The 16,720-nt window shown below is 45.1% G+C and overlaps 1 protein-coding gene across 2 annotated transcripts in view; it reads right to left on the bottom strand.

The window, feature by feature from the left end:
- CUNH1orf21 (chromosome unknown C1orf21 homolog) overlaps positions 1-16,720 on the bottom strand; it is a 198,028-nt gene that overhangs the window by 45,396 nt on the left and 135,912 nt on the right. The window contains exon 4 of one of the 2 annotated variants that reach the window (XM_050135398.1): positions 72-193. The exons of the other annotated variant lie outside the window; for it this stretch is intronic. Coding sequence (XP_049991355.1) covers positions 72-193 — 122 coding nt within the window. The remainder of the gene's footprint in view (positions 1-71; positions 194-16,720) is intronic. 2 annotated transcript variants of the gene reach the window in all.

Genomic DNA, 16,720 nt, shown 5'->3' with positions numbered 1-16,720 from the left:
TGGTAAGTGTTAATTAACATGACATTTTTCTACAGGAGATATTTAAAAATAGTTTCATTCATTCTACTTACAGTGACTTCTTACTCATGCCGAAGCACCAATCACCACTTCTGCGTTTCACCATGCACGTCTGAGAACTTAATGAAAAGATAACGCCGTGTAGGCGGTGAACCAATGGCACGAAGAGTCGAATCTTAAAGCAGGTAAAAGAACATATGACATAAAAGTTGAAAAAAAAATCAAATCGGTGGCACCAAAATATCAGCAGCTGGGAAATCTGGTCCTGGCTTCCTGCACAGTCGTTACTAAGTCACGATGAAGGGACAGATGGACTAAGGAAGAGCGGGATGGACAGTGGCTCATTGCTGAGCCTCTAGCAGACTCTTCAAACTGCTGTGCTAACAAGGTAACACAAGGCGGGGTAATATCTGCAATCTGTCCCTTCATTTTCATGTGTCTTGTGCTTTGGGGCACCTGCTTACCTCTGTAAAAATGTGTGATAATCACTCAAGGAGTAGTTAGCTAAAAACTGGTAATGCCTAACCTTGGGTGTCCTTTAGGACCCACAGCCCTAGGATCAGAGTAACCCTGGAGTCTTACCATCAGCTCTCAGGGTCCTTCTCTAGGTTCACAAAAGATCCCAACAATTATGAGTTGTTCTAAATCTGCAGTTACCCAGAATTCCAGGAGCAACACAGCCTGGAAAGACAGCCCTCCCCTGTAGATGAGGGCAACCATCCTACTATGTGGAGGATGTCTCTGTCCTGAGAGGAACCCTGTCCCATCTTCGGACCACATCACAGAACTAGAATGGAAACAAATCTTGACACACTGGTTAATTATGGCAACCTCTTGACCTCCTGTCTGCACTGTTCCTGTTGAAACCCAAAGCTCATGCCATGATCCTGAAGATGAGTTTAGACACATTTGTGCCCTTTATCTGTTCCTCTTCCCAAGGTGCACTGGTTAAATCCCCAATCTGTTTCATATTATTTTAATGGCTATCAAAATGTCTGAGTCTAGTCTTAAAGCTGGTTTGCCTTAAAACTTTGGTTATAAATGACATAAATTTAATTCCATGGGCTTATTCTTAACTGGAAAACATCCTGGACACATCAGAGGCTGAACAATGAGTGTGATTATCCCGAAGAGCAAAACAGTTAGGAATTACGCACACAAACAAACTCATGTCTATCTCTGAAGTTTCACTGGTGGTATAAGGAATTATTTGTTATAGAATTCAGAAGTTCCACGTGAAATAATTTTGGTAGCACATGCCTAGCATTTTTTTTTTTTATTCTTAAAGAGAGCTGATTCGGTAGTTATACTTCTTTAGCACTTCCTCAAAAGTCAATGAGGAAGATCACTCACCTGTACTGAAGGGCGCTGTAGAGATAAAAGATAGCATACTAAGGTATTGTCAGGTCCAAAGGAAACTCTATTTCCCTAAATTCCCAAAGGCAGAAGAGACAAATGGCTATCTATTGTTCCTATTAGCATATCAAAGCCCAGGCTGGCCTCCAGGCTCCCTCTGTAGCACAAGGTCCTGTTGCACCTTTTAAAGTCCCGGCTAGCAAATCCTAGCTCTTCTCATCTTCTTCCCTACCCCAAACTTTCCCAGCTCAAAGGCTATCATTCTCCTTATGACCCTGCCATCTCCATATGCTCATTCTCTTTGTCTTTCTCTCTCTGCCTCTCCCTTCCCCTCCACTCACTCTCCCATGCTCTCCTCTCCTTCTCTCCATGTCCCTCCCCCTCTTGCTGATCCCCCGGCCAGGTCCAGTCAGCTGGCCATGCTCAGTCTACTAATTTCTCTCTCTGCTCTGGGCTCTTCCAGATCCCTCCGGCTGTTCTGCCTCTCTCATATCTACAACAACAGCAACTAACTACAACAACACAATCTTTCCCCTTAATTATACCTTGGAGTGGTCACATCATCAGTCTACACAGGTATCACTATCATATCTTAGGGAAAGTGATGTCTTTCCATGCATTATGATTATTTTATGTAGCTGGTAAAGGGGTGCTGGGCAAAAGGATCCCAGTGAATATGTGTTGATGATATCCTGTCTGGACAGAATCAGACACATCAACGTTCTCAGAGACTCGCCTTTGTAGAACAGGAGAGTTATTATCACGTCCCTCTGATTAAGAAGGAAGCAACAGTGAAACATTCCCTCCTTTACTTTCTATTCATGAAGTCCAAGGTAATCTCTGCTGAGTTCTGATAGCTTTTGGAACACAGAGGCAAAATGGGCTTTCTCCCTATGCTCCAGGACTTCTGGAGTTACTTCCTCAGGATACACAACACATAGCTCCATTTTGATGGGCCTTCTTTAGAAAGAGGGGATGTTGAAAGGGTTTTGATGAGTAAAAGCTGCTCTTAGATGATGAAAGGAGGAAGGAAGGAAGGAAGGAAGGAAGGAAGGAAGGAAGGACGGACCATAGGGGAAAATCTCCCACAAAAGGGTTATATTTCAAGAAATTCTGAAAAATATAGCTATTCACCAGACAAAATTAGACTTTTCAGAACCGGAAGTGACTTTTAAGGAAGTTGCTTAGAAAATTTAGGAGAGAAATAACTGGATGGGGATTGGGAAGAAGGTATGTGGTAAGATTATGTCTGTGACCAAATCATGATAGTTGATGCTAAAATGTCAAGAGTTACCTCTACACCGCCACTGGGAGTATTTACCATCCAGGTTACAGCTGCCTAGAGACCAGGTGTCCTCTCATTCTCCATCCTGAGGCCATGAAATTGGGGATGGGGTACTGCTCATGGCCATGTTTTTGAGCTGAGCACAGGGACGGGTATTAGCACTCTGTGGGCTAAGGAGACCTGGTGCCCCACAATTTATTCTATTTTATAATTAGCTATAATTACTGTTTTTTTGTGGTGTGTATATGTGCATGCGTATTTATAGGCATAAATATTAGGTGCATGTGTGTCACGGCTCCTGTGTGTGGGTCACAGGACAACTTTGGGTGTTGGTCCTTGTCTTCCACCTTGTCTGTTTTCCACAGCTAGCTGACTTGTAAACTTCCGGGGATTCTACTGTTTCCACCTCCTGTCTCGCCACGGGAGTAATGTGATTCCAGACTCCTTCTGCATGTCCAGCTTTTACATGGGACCTAGGGGTTTGAACTCAGGATCTCATGCTTGCACGGCAGGCACTTTTACCCACTGAACCATTTCCTTAGCCCCATGATTTATTCTGAACCTGGCAGATGCCTTTGTCAAAGTGACCTCCAGCACCATCAGGGATTTCTATAGAGGCTGAAAGTGTAACTCTACCTACCAGGAGTCCTCACAGAGAGCACTGGGCATACGAGTTCTCAAAAATGTTTGCTTAGAAGAAGAAAGGGAAAAAAGGGTGTTTTCAAAAGGCCCCTAAGCACATCAGAGGTTGACATTTACACACAGACAATTGGAGAGCACTAATTAAAAACAATTCCCATCCAGTCTTTAATACGGGCAATGTAGTCACTAGCTCCTCAACCCACGATCAACTCAAGGTGAAGAGAAGGATTCATTTCGTGGTGGCTCTGTGCCCGCTACAGGCTGCCTGGCCAGGCACTGGTGTCTTCTGGAGGTGGTGAGCTAGAGACTGCACTGGTTGCACGGGGTAGGAAGTGGTGGGAGGGGTGGGGAGTGGAGGTTCTGGAGAATGGGAACTTTCTGTTAAGTGTCTGGGGTCACAGGCTGCAAGGAAGCAGCTTCCCTTTCCTTAATCCTGACCCCCCATCCTCTCTCTACCTTTTTCATCTGCAAGATTCTTTCAGCTCATTGGCTTTTCAGAACAGGAAGGGAAGTCATATCCAAATGAAAAACTGAAAAATACATGAATTTCTTTGAAATGATTCTGACAGGCCATTTTTTTCCCCTTCCTTCCTGGCTCAACAGACCCAGAGATGTATGCTATCAAGTTTATATAATCCATTTTATCTACTCTAGAGCATTAGTGTAAAACATTGGCTCTCCAGGCTTATAAAAAGCTTACAGTGTCTTTTCTTTGTTTCTTAGAAATCCCAAATCTGAAACAACTTTCAAATTATGTACTAATGATGTCACGTGTTGATAGCAGGGCCATGTTCAATGTCAAGGCAAAGCAAGTTCTTTAGTCTTTTGTACTGAACCAATCACAGTGGTCCCATGACTAACTACAACTGTCCCCTGACTACTGCTTCATAGCAGACATCTTTTTGCGAGTTCTTGCTAGCCCACATGACCTGGCATTTTACCCACTACCTTCCCCAGCAAGGGCTCACTGAGGATGGAATCTTCACCCACATTTTTAACCCAAACGCGGACAAGAGTAAGAAGCCTACCTCATTGTCATGTTCTCAGCATAAGCATCGGCACAGAACAGACTCTTCCTGAGTAGGCCCAACTCAGCCCCAGCCTCCTGTGTTCTATAATAACACGCACAGAGTCTGTAGTACTTACAGTCACCGAGAGTATGGCGCTTAATAGAGACCGGTTTGGCGTGTCATGTATTAACTAATTTAGCACTTGTTACTTGTCTATGCGGAAGTAATGATACATTACTGCCAACACTATTTAGGAGGAAGACAAGGCCTAACTTCACACTAAGGATTTGGCTCTAGATGAGTCGGGTAGACTGCCAAAATGACCCAGGAGATGCCTCTTCTCACATGGGATGTGTTGATGTCACTGGAACCTGTGAGAGTCCCGGGAGGCTGGAGAAAGGCAGACAGCTGGAGTAAACTTCTTACTTTATTCTCAACAATCTCTTCATATTTTTGTTCGTAACTGGATGGTTTATGCAATATTTTAACTTTGGAATTTGTTGTAAGAGTTGAGTATTAAAGAGAAACCCTAGGAATGACTAGTCTAAGAAGCAAAAGAAACGCACAATTTGCCAGGGCCAAGTTCTGAAAGCCCTGTGAGTGAAGTCAGCAGCCGTGAGTCACATAAATGGGAGCCACAGAAATCCTCAGGGTTCTTTACCGGTGCACACCGACGGTTTTCATATGCTGGAGCACACGCGGTAAAGCCTTCTCGTGGGTGTGTGTTAGGACAGATGTGATAGGGAGCCCGTGGGAGCGGAAAACACAGCTGAGGTCACTTTTACTTTAACGGCTGCTAATGAATTAATGAGAAGTGGGGAGAAACAGGATCCGGGAAACGGACCGGAGTAACCCTGCCCTTGGAAAGCTGGCTGCGACAAGGGAACAGCTGCCCTTTCCTCTTATCATTCTGAATGCCAAACAGATAAGGCAGGGCACACATGAAGCTTTGTGTGAGGATGCATGCCTGAGTTATTATTAAACAAAGGGCTCACCTCAAGGAAGTCCAAGGACAAGTGTATTCCGGTGAAGTCCCCTGCGGTCCCCATATCGGGACAGGTGCGTCCGATCGGTCATCATCTACAGAAAAGGCTCCACCAGCTACCTATGGTAGCACTGCCAAGCCATTTTAAGTTAAAGCAAAAATTAGTGAAAAATTAACATACTCAAAAAGCACCCAAATAAGCAAAGTACTTTTAAAACAGAAATTAAATCACGAAGGGAATGTTTCAAATTGAGTTTCTCAGGCCAACCCAACACTCTAAGAATAATAATGATTAATTCATGATTCCCTCATTGGCATTCATGAGTCAGGAGGCTTAGATGCTTACACTGTGGCTTCCACTCTGAGAGAGCAAGGGAGGAGGGCAGCTGATACACAGGCAAACAAATCAGAGATAATTCCTAAGTCCCTGTAAGGCCTGCCAGTGTGGAGAAGCCGCGTATTGTTTAGAGCGAGATAAAAAGAGATGGGGGAAAAAGTCATTTCAGGAACAGAGTGGGAGGCGGTATGACAGAAAGGTTAGTAAGTCTTGTGATGCCCAGGGCTGCTTTTATCACAGTGATTCAGTCGGACAAAAAATAGAAATAGATTCTGTAAGCCAAGACAGTCTTCCATTCATCTTTTCCTTTCTAAAATTATAACAACCTTCGGTAACAATAAGGCTCAGGCATTTAAGAAGCGAGTCCCCCCCCCCCCCCCCCCCCCCCCCCCCCCCCCCCCGCCCCGGCCCCTGGCCTGGTGGCATGGGGCCCAGACACTCTGCAGATGTCACCTTTCCATGCTCAGAAAGTCCAAGTCCCTCTTTTTTTTGTGTATTTTTCTTCGACACCCTGAACTATTCCAAAACAAAGCACAGTGGTTTTAAGAGTTTTTGACTGAAATTGTTACATGACCACACAAACGTGAAAAAACAATGATTAGCTATTCCAGAGGCCTCGTCTTGAACCAGAAGAAGTCTTCCTTCCTATTGTGTTTACAAAAGCAGAAGGGGCTGCCCCGCCCCTGGGACTTCTCTGGCCTTCTGGAACAAAGGTTTCTTCTACAGAGACTTGGGGCTCTCCTGAGCTCTGAAGCGGGGGGAGCTGCTGGCTGTATGGTCAACATATCAGGAGCTTGCCTAAGTGAGCGCCCCCCCAGGGGCTGATCCCAAGTAGGAACCCCAGTGGGACCACTGCTACTGACCACCCAGCTTCATCAAGCATTGACTTCTGTAGTGGATATGGTCAGCATCCCAAAGTGAGAGGCGATAGCTGGAACACTGAAGTGTGTGTGTGTGTGTGTGTGTGTGTGTGTGTGTGTGTTCCTGGGGTGGAGAGGGCAGGAACCTTGAGGAAGAGAAGAGGCAGTACCTGATTAGGATAACAAGTCCTATAGATCTAGAGTACACCTGGGAACAAAGCCAAAGGAAACAGCAAAGCTTTGTCTGTCCTTATCAGGGGTCCTCCCTGGGTCCACAATGAGTTTCCTTAGTGGTCCTCCCTGGGTCCACAATGAGTCTCCTCAGGGGTCCTCCCCGGGTTCACAATGAGTCTCCCCAGGGGTCCTCCCTGGGTCCACAGTGTCTAGTAGGCACAGAGGGCCAGAGGCTGGCTCCACACAGTGCTGATCTGTGTGAGACTCCAGATGCTCAGCAGCTAGATGAAAATTATTTTTCTCGCCACAGGCACACTTGGCTAAGTCAGAAGAAAGCCTTTGGGTGGAGAGACGCCTTCCTGACTCTGGACTTCTGACTTGGTTGAGCCTTCCCCAGCAACCCACCCACAACATCTTTTTTTTTTTTTTTCTCAATGTCACCCTCTGAATGGTGGATAAAATCAGAAAGTGAGATTTTACTAAAAAGAACAATTTAGGAGCATTGGAGGGCTGACTAGGAAGCTACTAGGTGTGTGTGCACACTAGCCAGCCTATGCCAAAACTTGGCTTTTAACTCAACGAGGGAAGAGATACTCTGGAGGCAAAGTTGAGTGGCCATGGCCTAGAAACATGGACTTGGGTCACTCCAGGTTCCAATGCTCTAACACGAACATATTTTTATGGTAACAGAACTAAGAAAGCTATGAATCAAGGAATTTCTAAAATATGTTGAGTGTGGTGCACATGTCTTTGATTCCAGCACTTGGGGTCAGAAGCAGGAGAATCTTTGAGTTTAAGGCCAGCCTGGTCTACATAGTTTCAGAACAGCCAGGACTACACAGAGACCCCGTTTCAAAAAAGCAAATAAAATAAGAACACTGGTGGAAACATTTGAAGGGTGGCTTGGCCAGCAGGGGCAACCTCAGCTACAGACCCAGATGCTAGTGAACAGGCCTGAGTCCTGTGCTTGGAAGAGAATGTTAATTCATTCCACAGGTTTTAATCTGTTTATCAGGATGCTAGGTCTGACACAGACGTGGGCAAGGAATAGCTCTTGAGGAATGGCTGAAGACCAAGGCCAACTGTAACTAGTCCCTGGAACCGTAGTGATATTCCAATCTCTCCATTGCCAAGTTCTAATTGGCCTTTGTAGACACAGCTTTTATTTCAGGAATCTCCTTCAGGCCCCAAGCGTGAGTCCACGAACTCACTTCCACAGCACACCTGAGTTCTACAGGAGAACGGGCTCTGGTGTCCATTCTTCCATGTCACAGGCAGTGGCGTATGGACACTCACCTCCCTGAGCACGAACCCCGAGGGGCTGCTTTGGTGAGGCCACCAGCAGCCTCTGATATAGCCTCTGCTTGGCAGCAACGGCACTTGTGTAAAGGAAGCCCAGACAGACCCCATGGGCAGGGGAGAAGGGTGGGAAGGGGCTGAGGGAGCAGAGGACCTGACAGCGTTTGAGGCACAGATCTTTGGCACGCACAGCACATACGTGGCTACCGATGCTCTTTTGATAATCACAGTAATATTTTCACGGTAGTAAAGAAATCATTTATTATTATATCCATTAAGTGCTGTTAACATTTAGAATATTGCCTATAAAAGTTTTGCCTCACTGCCTCCTACACGTTTACAAAGTTGGAATTATGAAATTGGACATCTTTGTACTGATTACTTTTATTGGCATATGCCATTTCAATACCTGGTCAGCCTACTTACTGAAGCAACGTTTGCTATTCCCAGTTTTCGCCACCATTGGCCTCCCACGAATTGTACAGTCTTCTGTGGCTGCGTCTCTCTGACTTTTCCTTCTTAGGACCGCTGGCCAACTGGAACAGGATCATCTCTTTGGCTTGCAGTATCTTTACCCGAAAGCTGGTACTTATTTATATTTTCAGCAGCAGAATATGGGGGTCTGACTCACACTTTGCCAAAATTAACAGTATGATTTTAAAAACAAACAGAAACAAAAAGCCCCACAAAAGTGCTGCTGACACCCTAAGCAGAAACATCACTTTGTTGTATTAAGTCTGTGTCTTCTGTACCTCTGCTGAGGCTAACCTTTACTCTCTCCTTTCCCGCAGCCCATTTTCTCCTGCAAACTGTTTCTTATCTCCTTTGCCCACTTAAAGGCCACACTAAGCTAGCTATTTTACGACTGTCAAAACAGTTTTCTTTGTTAGAGGTATCGATCATTTCTGCATGACACTTGTCCTAAATATTTTTCTGAGGCAGTATTTGCCCTTTTAAGTGTTTTTGTGTTATCCAATCTATGATATTTCAAATTCACACCTCCTAAGCATACTCTTGCCTTGCCCAGAGTCCCTTTCTGTCCAATGCACTCCTGTCCAGGGGAAGCAGTGGGCTCAACTTCCCAACAAACAACAGATTGCAACAGGAAGGGCAGCTAGCCAGAAGCAGAACTGAGTTATGCAACTGAGCTTCATTAAGGATGAGCCCAGCAGGGAGGCAGCTGCAGCTTCAGGTCCTTCCAGAAGCTGGAACAACTTCCCTTTGGACCCTGGGAAGGTCTGCCCCAGCCCTGGCCCTGCCCTTGGGGTACTCTGAGATCTGGTTAGGTGACATCTTGGTTTATTTATGGTCATTTGAGTTGGTTTTGTCTGTCATAATCAGGGCTCTTTACTAAGACAGGTGGAAGTATAATGATTGTTGCTCTTGTGTTTTTTTTTTTTTTTTTTTGCTTTCTGTTCAAAACACTATCCCATTCCAATATGGGCTAAATACTTGCCAATTGTTTTCTTGTAGGTTTTAAGAGATGATTAAAAATGACAATAATTCGTCTGTACTCACTGGTGTGTGGTTTTTCTGCCCCTGATTTGCAGCGTCCTGGTGCGCACACACTGTGTGGGTATCTGTGGGTATTGCCCCGTGGCTCTTTGTTCAGTTCCACTTAATCCCGTATCTGTTTTAATCATTTTCACTTCACTGTATTTTCTTAGGGTGCAAGATAGCATGTTCCCCTTTATTGCTTTTTAACATGTTTTTGCAGCTCTCTTCTGTCAAACATGTTATAAATTTTTTTTTACCATATCACCAACCATGAGCTACGCCTTAGATCCATCAAGTAACTCCATCCTACCAAAGCAGTAGGAACTAAACTGGAAGGCCAGACTGCCTGCCTGAACACCTGCTTATCAGCTCTGTCTGGTTATATAAGTAAGACAGCTAAGAGAAATTTGGTAAATAAGTTCTATATGGCATTATATTTTGCCTTTAAAAAGTGGGTAAAGAAAATTGGGCAGCCTACAAAATTCAAGAAAATTCATTTACTCTTCTTTAATTTTTTTTTTTTTAAAGCAAGAAATCCGATCTAGGACTGTGTTTTACTGTTTGATTTTAGAATGTAATATTTGGTACTTCTCGGGACCTCAAGGAAAGACATCTTGATAACCTTCACCCACCACTACATTTTATCCTTTAGTCTTAATTCTGAAGGCATCTTCTGCAGGTCCTAGGTGCTCTGGTGAAATAGAATCAATACGCCTTTCCAAATCAGCACCATTTGTGAACATAAAGGTAGATGGAGAAATTAATTATTTTGGTAGCTCAGTGATATTTTCCTTTAAGACGACAAGAGATACTCAGGAGGAAAACACTAGCCTGGAACATTCCAGGCCTGTGCGGTTGGTTCCCTTTCTTACCTGCATGTAATTTTCACACCCCACAAAACCAATCAAGCACGCAGACAACAGCAAAGCTCTCAGTGAATCAGCACAGCTACTGTGAAAATCTTCAGAAAGTCCCCCAGAAAACTAAAAATAGAATTACTCCATGGGGAAGCAAAATGGCTCAATGGGGGAGGTCCTTTGCTGTCAAGCCTTATAACCTGACTTCTTCCCCCAGGAACCACACGGTGGGAGAAGAGGACTCTGATAGTTGTCTTCTGACCTCTAGAACTCATAATAAATAAATAGAGGGACTAGAATCATTGTACAATGCAATAACCTCTCATTTGGGTTTGCCTAACCGACTGGACATCAGTTTGGCCAAGTGTCTCCTGTACGTCCATGTTCACTGTACACATTCACAACATCCCAGTAACAGCATCACAATTTCCATCAGTGGATAAACAGATAAAAGCTGGCACATGCACACCATGGAATACTACTCAGCTTTTTACAAAGCAGAATAATGTTGTGTGGGACAACACAGACCCGGAGGTCACTAAGCTAAGTGAAATAAATTAAACACTGGAAGACGTGGAAACTAAAACCACCAAACTCACATCAACAACTGTTACCAGAACCCGAGAGGTAGGAGGAATGCAGACATGACTGTTAAAGGGTACCAGGCCACAGTTAGATGTGGGGAGTGCGGAGTCTTTACATCTGTATTACACATTGTGTTCACATAGCTAGTTGTGAAATACCGTGCATTTTAGTGTCATATGCTCACCACAAATACCAAATATCTGAAGTAAAGGGTAGGTTAGCCAGCTAAATTTCATCCTTCTGTCCTTTATTAAAAATCATAATATCACCTTGTATCTCCTAAGTGACACCCTATGATAACTATGATTTGTCATTGCAGAATTTAAAAAGAAGACAAAGCCACAGAGATGTTACCCCACAGGCAAAGATGTGTGGAGAACACACTGTTTTATGAACAGAACACTGCAGACTGAAATATTTAAGTCCAACAACTAAAGGAGTAACTCTTGTAGTCAACATTTCTTCATCTTGCAGATTCAAGTACAGACTTTTTATACCTTAATACATTGCCATTCACAGAGAAGCACACTGCAAAGAAACAAGGTCCTGCACACACACACACACACACACACACGCACACGCACACGCACACACACACACGCACACACACAAAACTAAAGGGTGAGGAATAAGTTCCTCTACTGAGATGTCTAGTCACGTGTTTAAACTGTTTCACCAATGGGGAAACTGAGTCCCAGCTTAGTGTTCTAAAGTTAAACTGTGAGGCGGCTGCCCATCCCATCAGATGTGCCTCACGTGTAAGCGTGAACACTGATAATTCAACTTTAACATTACATGGAAATAACTGTGACTTACGCAGCTCAAAGTGCACAGGCCCTGTTACCATCATCACACCCATGGTCATAGTCAGGGTGGTTTCTGCACAACACTGCATTTCTCTCTCTGAAGAGAAGTGTCTTGAAAATTATGCTAAGTATTAGTAAAAATAATGCATTTCATATCCAAGTTCACAGGCTTCCTGAGCCGTGTCCACAGACTCCATGTGTTTATCCTGCAACACTTGCTAAGGACTCAATGGACACTGTTCAGTCTCCTAGAGTGAATCTGTGAGGAGTGTGGATCAGATGACTATTAAAGCGAAGTTCCCACTCAATACGGATCGGACTCTCTTACAGGTTCACTGTACACTTCTTCCTTTTCTTAGACAGGGTCTCATTTTGTAGACCAGGCTAGCCTTGAACTCACAGAGATCTGCTTGCCTCTGTCTCCAAGTGCTGGAATTAGGTGTGTGCCACTAGGCCTGGCCTAGTTCATGCCCTCTGTTAGGAACCATTTAACCTTTCCACTGGGTGGGAGGGGGGGAAGGGAGGGAGGGAGAGGAAAAGAGGCAGCGAGAAAGAGAATATGCTTGTGTGACTGGGAGATGTGGGTATGAATAACCGCAGGTCCTAAAAACCTTATTGACTGCACTGATTCCCACCTGGTGGCAGCCTGCCCATTCTTCCTCAGACCATGCAGTGGGAGGCAACACCAGGAGTCATCAGCAAGGCTTTGAGAGACAGGCCAGATGCAAGGCACAGAAGAGAACAGGCCTTCCCCAGGCTGTAGCAACTTTGCAATGGTCAGAAGGAGCAGGTGACACCAGAGTGGCTGCTGGTGAGGTGGCCGTGGCAGCTGTCTGTTTCCCGTCACCAGACTTACTTTAGAGTGTCACATTTCTGATGTCCTATGTCCTAGGTCAACATCTCAGACTGCCATGAATACCAAACAAGCATTACTGGGATTCTTGTCTGATATTCTCCCACACCTCTTCCTAGAGGATGGCACACTCATTTCGATTGTTCCCATTTTAAAAATTAACTGAAGATATTAGATAAAAACTTAAATATCTATTTGAAAGGTTAACAACAACAACAACAAGTAGAGAAACACATGTGGCCTTTTCTGTCTGCTGTATGTGGAAGGTAACACACCAGACAGGTTTGTTTTCTCTCCCTCCCTAGTGTGTCCGTGCAAGCCTGCACTGCATGTGTGTGCACTAATCCTGCGGTGGGGGATGAAACGACAAGATCGTCTTTAGGATTTCCTAGATTTCCTCCTCGCGCCTCCCAGAAACCACACTGCGATTAGCTATCCTAAGAACCTGAAAGAGATTCTGTATGTTGAAGTGGCAACAAGATCGTATCACAGACATGAATCCAAGCAAGTACAGAACAATTACAGTTAAAGACAAGAAGGAAGCTACGTGGGTCAGACCCCTGCAGAGACAAGAGAAGGACGCTATTTCTGTGAGTATGCAGTGTGTTTAGGCTAGAGGTGAATAGCGAGTCTTCAATCACTCGCCACCTTGCTTTTTGATACAGGGTCCCCCACTGAAGCTGGAGTTTATGAAGCGGACTGGACTGGGAGGGCAGCAAGCTACAGGGACCGGGCTGTTTCCAGCTCCCCAGGACTGGGATTATTATAGGCATAGGTGGCTGCACTTGGCTTTTCATGTAGGTGCTAGGTAGGGGTCTCAACCCAGGTCCTCATGCTGACTCAGCAGGTACCTACTGTGTGATCTATCTCCTCGTCCATCTCTGCTGATTCTCACTGTAGTTTCCTTTGCCCGAAAGGCTACTGATGGCCCCTTTCACTACCCCATCTAGCGACTATCAGTTCATTCCGAGGACTTCTCTTCGGCTCGCTTTGATCCTCCAGGTCAGCCAGTGCCCAGAGCCTGGGCTGTCAACTGGGTGAAAACTGTCATCAAGGTACAGGGGTGGGAGGCTGATCTGCCAGCTAAGACAGGAGTGCCGGGCTGGGCTGGATCCAACTGGAAAAAAGAAGGCTTTGTGAGAACTAAGAAAGGGGCCCATCAACCTGCCAGACTATGCCAGCAAGTCTGCAGAGACCCGGAAGCTGCCTTTCAATTCGTCCACACAGAGGGGATTTTTCCTCCTCATTTGTACAAAGGCAATACATAACCTTTCATTGATCCTGCAGGTCTAGCCTTGCACACACAAGAGGCCTTTTCATTCCCAGCACTTAAGGGAGTACGTGGTCATTTATGCTTAACTGGGTAGCATCAGGCTTTCCTATTGGACAGCAAGAGCCACCACAGCAGGAACCAGGCTTTCTGCTCATAATTACCTCTGCCACGGCTAAAGAAAATGCTAAAATGCGTATTTAAGGAACGCGCTGATGAAAAGGACAGCCGTGCAGATGTTATACTGAAAGAAATGCTCAACTTGGGGCATGAAGGAAGTGCCTAGAAGGTTTACACAGACACCGCTGTCTGTGGGATCCTCAGTTTTGACAGACTGGAAGATGGATTCATTCGCTCGTCATCAGGAGGAGGATTTTCATTGAAACGTTTCCCTCTCAGGCTGGAAAGAAACACACGCTGCTTCTAGAAAACAGCAGCGTCAGGCTGGCTGCGCCTCAAGGCCAGCTTGGAGCGGAGCGGTTTTCAGACAGTATTCCTGAGCTGGGAGACAGAGCTCCAGTGACTCAGGAGATTCCAGATAGACTGGGCATCTTGGGACTCGAAGTACTTGTTGAGACAAAAATTCCTGCTCAGTTATCTGAGGACATGAAGGCAAAGCGTGTGCCTGTCACTCAGGCTGCACACTGCAAATGAGAAGCTGAGGCCAGTGGAGGAATGGTTACAGGCAGAGCAGCACCTGCCAGCAGGCCAGGTGCTGCAAACGGAGTGATCTGGGTGGGGAAGGACCAAAGTGCACAGACCAGGCAGTGGGTAGCCATCCTTCCAGGGGGGAGATGTCTCAATTCTGAAGTTCTAAAAATTCCCAACCAGGAAAAGGAAGGGAAGAAATAAAAGATTTAGTCGCAGGTAAGAGTTTTCCATTCTTAAAAAAAGAGTAGTATACCAAATTGTATGCAAATCTATTTTTAAATTTACGTAAAGTACAGGCCGTGATACGTCACTTCCTATCATAATTCTTTACTTACTATTATAATTTAGATATTTTCATGCCTGCATTTACAGATCTTCTTAACAGTTTGCAACACAGTCTACAATCAAACGCATCATCATGTCATGGAAAGATGGCCAGGTGGCTTGATGGCCCTTCCCCAGGGCTTGTGTTGAGAGCAACCTCAAGAGCCCAGTAACCTCTAAAGTGGCTTCCTGGAATCCCAGCCTCCAGAGTTCACACCTTTGGGTAGTCGCTTCCCACAGGACTGGCCTATGTAACCAATGATCCGTGGCAGAAATGTGGGCGTGTGGCTTCCAAGATTAGATTATAAAAGCTGGAAGCTTCCCACTCAGTAGCTCTCCTGCTTGCTGGCTCTGTCTCCGGGATTCTGCTCTGGCAGAAGCCAGCAGCTGTGCTGTAAGAACATCCAGGTTGCCTACTGAAGGCCTCCAGACAGCCACGATGGAGCTCGGAAACCAACTTTCTAACCTCAGTTGTCTCCAGACAACGGACACCTTGGCTGACAGCAGTCGTGAAACTGAACCTTCAGCGAAACTGCCCTGATCTGAACTCAGAAACTGTGATGGGGTTAAGTACTTGTTTTAAGTTAACGCCTGTGGCAATTCCTCACACAGTGAAAAATAACTAGTATACCAGTATGATAAAGGCCTACTGGTGATTACCAAGATCAAAAGAATCCACGTAAGCCAGACCTGGTGCCTCGGAGCTCTGTACTTAAGAGGTAGAGGCAGGAGGATCACGAGTTCAAGGCCAGCTTTGGTTGCCACGGATTAGATCCTATCTCAACACTACCCTCATCCCCCTGCCGCAAGTTTTTGAGAAATTTGAAAAGATTTGGCCCAAACTTTTACCAAGAAATGTGATACCAATAAAGAGGAGATGATTTCCCTGAGTCCTCAGATAAGTGCGCTCAACTAATGGGGGAATGCCACCGTTGCGTTGACTACGTTTCTTTCATCTCTAAAGTTCTCTGGACACACCCACTGCATTACCAGGGAAGCAGAAGAAAAGGTCCTTTGCAAGGAGCCAAATGGTTTATTACCAGATACTGGAAGCCGGCATGCCTCAACCTCTACATCACTACCACAACACTTAACATCTCCCGGACACAATCAATGCTGCAAAACAAGAACCACTGACAGTAGACAGAGTTCCTTCTGAACGCACTCTACACAGAACAGCAAGTGATCGTGAGGCTTATGTGTGAACTTCACGCTTTGAACATCAGAAGAGACCTAAATCCAAACATTGATCTCCTCCACTACGACCCAGCCAGAAGTTCACAAGGAAAGCAGAGACAGTAACGGAGGTCGGACACCAACTCAATGTCTGTGTTTATAATGCCGTAGAGCTTGGGTGAACTGTCACAACAGTCGTAGGTCAAAGACAAACTCAACAGTTCTTGGGGAGGAGAAATGGTTCTGGGGGGAGAAACACTTTACCGTTTTGGAAGGCCATAAAAGACTGGAACTCAGTGACATTCCAGAGAAGCAGAAGAGCACCAGAATCATGAGCAACCCCTACCCCCACCTAGCCCCAGAACCACACCTATCACAACAAACGAATGCTCAGTGCTTCAAAACATTATTTTCAAGGATATTTCACTAAATTATCCATCACTAATGTAATATACCATCACATTAGTATTTCTACTGCTAAAAGTCATTAAAAACATATTTTTTAAAAATGAAAACAAACATAGCTCTTACAAGGATGCAGTAGACACACTATACTAGGGAAGTGGTAATTTTAGAAAGCATTTTCTAAACATTTATGGTTCGAAACCAATTGGTTATATGGTACGAAATGGTCTCTTTATCTTTAATCTCTCAAAGGAACAAGTGAGAAAGCTTGTCTGGCTGCTCAACTGACTTGCTGATTCTCCACTGAGTACACCATGAACAAGTAGCAAT

The sequence above is a fragment of the Alexandromys fortis genome, unplaced genomic scaffold (assembly GCF_014885135.2).
Source record: "Alexandromys fortis isolate MF-2015 unplaced genomic scaffold, M_Fortis_MF-2015_v1.1 scaffold_21, whole genome shotgun sequence".
In the NCBI taxonomy this organism is placed as follows: domain Eukaryota; kingdom Metazoa; phylum Chordata; class Mammalia; order Rodentia; family Cricetidae; genus Alexandromys; species Alexandromys fortis.
This window is presented reverse-complemented; position numbering and strand designations above follow the sequence as displayed.